The sequence below is a fragment of the Paralichthys olivaceus genome, chromosome 2, assembly GCF_024713975.1.
Source record: "Paralichthys olivaceus isolate ysfri-2021 chromosome 2, ASM2471397v2, whole genome shotgun sequence".
Lineage (NCBI taxonomy): Eukaryota > Metazoa > Chordata > Actinopteri > Pleuronectiformes > Paralichthyidae > Paralichthys > Paralichthys olivaceus.
In genome coordinates this window covers 12,590,733-12,595,266 of record NC_091094.1, presented here as the reverse complement: position 1 = coordinate 12,595,266, position 4,534 = coordinate 12,590,733, and the positions used below count along the sequence as shown (strand labels likewise).

The window sequence follows — 4,534 nt, the reverse complement described above, 5'->3', positions numbered from 1 at the left end:
CTCTCGTGTCCATCAGCACTATTGGGTTTTTTTCAGCCAAAGAAGCTCAGCAGAAACAACAGACAATCGAAGATGGTTTGGGACGGAGGAATCGAGCCCAATGGCACAGAGGGCAAGAACTTCTACATCCCCATGTCCAACAGGACTGGGATTGTTAGAAGTCCTTTTGAATACCCTCAGTTTTACATGGTAGATTCTATGATGTACAAACTTCTAGCTTTCTACATGTTCTTCCTGATCTGCACTGGAACCCCCATCAACGGTCTGGCAGTGCTGGTCACGTTTCAGAACAAGAAACTCAGGCAACCTCTCAACTACATCCTGGTCAACCTGGCCGTGGCCGGACTCATCATGTGCTGCTTCGGATTCACCATCACCATCACCTCTGCTTTTAACGGCTACTTCATTCTGGGAGCCACTTTCTGCGCTATTGAGGGATTCATGGCTACACTCGGAGGTAAATGTCAATCAACTAATTCTCACTACCAGGGTTGCATTAAAGTCTTGAAAGTTAACCTGAATTCACTCTTGTCTCTCTACAGGTGAAGTCGCTCTCTGGTCTCTGGTCGTCCTGGCTGTTGAGAGATACATCGTCGTCTGCAAACCCATGGGAAGCTTCAAGTTCAGCGGAACTCATGCAGGAGCTGGAGTCCTCTTCACCTGGATCATGGCTTTTGCATGTGCTGGCCCCCCACTGTTCGGCTGGTCCAGGTAAATTCACATTCCTATGAACAGTGCATGACAGTGAACTTATGAGGTTGGTTTGATAGCAGAGCTTCTTGCACGGCTCCAGTTTTAGCTCTTAATAATGGCTCTGTCTCCATCTCACACAGGTACCTCCCTGAGGGCATGCAGTGCTCTTGCGGACCAGACTATTACACTCTGGCCCCCGGCTACAACAATGAGTCATACGTCATCTACATGTTTGTCGTCCACTTCTTCGTTCCCGTCTTTGTGATTTTCTTCACATACGGAAGCCTTGTGCTGACAGTCAAAGCTGTAAGTCAAACATAAAATATATGAGATGTTGAATTCTTAGCTAAATCCTGAAGAAATTGAATTGTTTGCTCATATATTTGCTTTTCATTTAAAGCTCTATAACAAATCATTCTGTTCTGTGAATTTTCTCAAACACTTCAGGCTGCAGCTCAGCAGCAGGAGTCAGAGTCCACCCAGAAGGCTGAGAGGGAAGTGACACGTATGTGCGTCCTGATGGTCATTGGCTTCCTCGTGGCTTGGACCCCATATGCCACTTTCGCTGGCTGGATCTTCATGAACAAGGGAGCTGCCTTCACCGCCCTGACTGCATCCATCCCTGCCTTCTTTGCTAAGAGCTCAGCTCTCTATAACCCTGTTATCTACGTGCTGATGAACAAACAGGTTAGTTCATATAAAAAAGATGTTACCTATATTGTCAGTGTTTAAACCCAACATGGAGAACACAGAATGTTTTTTACTCTAATGTTTCTCTTCTTTCTTTCACCTCTTCAGTTCCGTAACTGCATGCTGAGCGCTATTGGAATGGGAGGCATGGTGGAGGATGAGACCTCAGTGTCTGCCAGCAAAACAGAAGTGTCCTCTGTTTCTTAAACATAAAGACATTTTCATTAACCTGGACATTTTCCTTTCCACTGTCTCTTCAATCTGGAATAATCCTCAATGTGGACTGAGTGAGGTTCAGGGACGTCTGAACTACTTGACCAGTGATGAACGGCTCCAGGAACAAACTCATGAACTGCATTTTTTTCACCTTTTATTTGAAGCATGTTGGAAATCAATGTGAATTCAAAATCAGTGCAAATAATGGTAAGATCTGTTAATTCATGTATATGGATGCTCATTTTGACTCCCCCCTTTCATCTGAGGCACAGGACTCCCCGACACATTTGAGCTATTTGGCACCATCGAAAATATGTAACACCTAACAATATGTGTTTCAAATGCCACAATATTTCACATTTTGTACTGTATTTTCAAAAAGTGCAACTATATACCATGTAAAATTCTTTTTTTGTCACTTGCTGAGTTGGTCATCATGAATTGTAAACATTGTATATACAAAATATAGCATAGGTAAATAAATGCATGCATGAAAAACGAGTTTCACATATCGAGTTGATTTCAAACCTTAAAAACTGGTATCTATTTGTGACCTCAACATTTTTTTTATTCATGTCAAACATCAGTTTTTTATTGATTTTACCATTTTATACTCTTGCTCACACTTTTCCTCATCTGAGACTGTCTCAGTCCATCATAGAACATGTTCTGCCACTGGTCTATAGGGGGCGTCAGCGCCCACAGGAGGCAGTTTAGGATTATTTAGGATTACTTGATCGTTACTGTGCTGAGACCATAGGCGGCGCCAGGGTAGGGCTTGGTTGGGCTATAGCCCCATCAAGAATTGTGTTAGCCCTACCATAAAACCAAGAGAAGTGTGGAGTCCAACAGCGCCTCCACATCATAACAGCATTCCAGCAGCTGCGATGACAACAACTGTGTGTGTGTGTGTGTGTGTGTGTTTGAGCCCCACCGTGGTTGAACCAGAAAAAATACTCTGGCGCCGTCACTGGCTGAGACCAAAAGGTGGTAAAGCCAGATCAGGTTAACCTGTTTAGCAAAGAAAAGAGCAGAACAGTGTTATTAGCCTCACACCCACTGGCACTGGAAACACCAACAGTGTTATATGCGGAGTAAGAAACATGATTATTCCAAAACAGATGTCAAATCAGAATACAGTAGTAGTGGTGGGAACTGACTAGTGAATGTTGGTATTTACATAAAATATACAGGATGGGCAGAAGATTACAAAAAAGGAAATCGGACAAAATGAGAGAGGTACATATCGTCAGTGCTGTGTGGATTGAAGTGTTTTCCATGTTTAGTCAATGTACAGTGATCTGTAGCGCCCACCAGAGGCGAAAAGTTGAAATGTCATTCTTGTTACCTCTCCCTGAGTGAGAGATCATCAGCTCTTAAGAGAGGAGAACAGCAGGTTATTGCACAATGATGCCCTCAGTAACTGCTGTGAAGAACTAGGTCAATGGCTCCTATGTGTGGCTCCTTCTTCAGCTGACATCACAAGTACATTATTTACTAGACCTTTATATATATATATGGGACCTGAATTTACTGTATGTGAGCTACGGCAGTTATATTATTTATTACCTTTCACAAATAACAGTCATGCAGAGAGAGTATCGACTAGAGATTCATTTCTCCTGAATAGAGGAATATATGACTATTACTATAACTACTTACTATTTATTTCATAGACCTTTCTTATCTGGGTCAGTGAAGGTTTATCTCACAATAATGCTCTCTTTTATTTACACTTGTCTTAAACTAGTATAAAGTTGCGAACAGACAGACTGTTTATGATGTAATCTGGTCTTATTTTTGCCATTGAGGAGTTTGTCCTCCTTCACCATGACATGCTGAAGAGTGATAGAAGAAAACAAAAGAAAGCGTGTAGGTGAAGGATCGAGAAGCAAACATGCAAAAATATTTAAGTCTGCAATGAACATGATGAATTAAACGTGGTTTTAAAAATTGGCTTAACGATGCAGTTTGTAATAATCACATGATGGCAGGAGTAAAAGTTGGTGGTAGACTATAGATAATATAATTCATCGTCTGGACGTCAATCACTGCTCCATGGACAAATCCCTAAAAGGCTTCCACCAACATGTTGCCTGTGACACAATAAGAGACTAGATAAATGTAATGACTGAAGCCTTTAGGTCACTATCACTGGATCGGCTAATCAGCTTTACTTCCCTCAGCTTTCATCCCTTTGTAGAGGCAAATAATGAAAGGGGTGAGGACAGTCAACGTATGGAGATAATTTCAGGGCCTTCAGGGTTGTTTTGACTCTATCATATGGGAGTTTTACTTGAAGCCACATTGTAGGGATGAGGAAGGATTAAAAATATAATTACATACTTTAAAGATTCAATAAAGATCATTATATTCCCCTTTAATAAACCAAGGAAGGCAATCAAAATTAAAAAACAACTTCAGCATGTCAGGGAATTGTGGCTGAGGGGTAGAGCAGTCATCCTCTAACCAGTAGGTTGGGCAAGATGCTGAGCCCTGAATGGCCCCTCATAGATGTTGGAATGCATTGAATTGTAAGTAGCTTTGAAAAAAAGTGTCACCTAATAATGTTAAGTATGTTATGTATTTAACATAAAGAAACATACTATAAGATAAAAAACAAGGTGGAGGAGGTCAGGGATTCCTTGCAACATTCCCAATAGTTAATTAATGCATCCAAAATTGAATTTTTTACAGTATATATTGTATTGTAGTAAAAATGTCATAAAATGATAGGATTGAATTAATTTAAGCTATGAAAAAAATATATACGTAACGGCTGAACTGTCATGTCACTAAATTAAGTCTGTTCTGCATATCCACCATTATAAAGTGCTTCTGCTTATTCTACTGTGACCTCATGTTATTTACTTGTTAGTTCATTTAATCATCAGGTTTGCTACTGCAAACACATTATTAAACTTTATGTCCTATC

At 40.7% G+C, this 4,534-nt stretch overlaps 1 protein-coding gene across 1 annotated transcript; it reads left to right on the top strand.

Annotated features, from left to right (window-relative positions):
* On the top strand, window positions 1–2,100 carry LOC109638529 (green-sensitive opsin). The gene is made up of 5 exons (XM_020101545.2): window positions 1–457; window positions 543–711; window positions 834–999; window positions 1,141–1,380; window positions 1,492–2,100. Exons 1-5 carry the CDS (start codon window positions 73–75, stop codon window positions 1,588–1,590), a joined length of 1,059 nt encoding a protein of 352 aa, XP_019957104.1. The 5' UTR covers window positions 1–72; the 3' UTR covers window positions 1,591–2,100.
* Window positions 2,101–4,534: the final 2,434 nt, after the last annotated feature.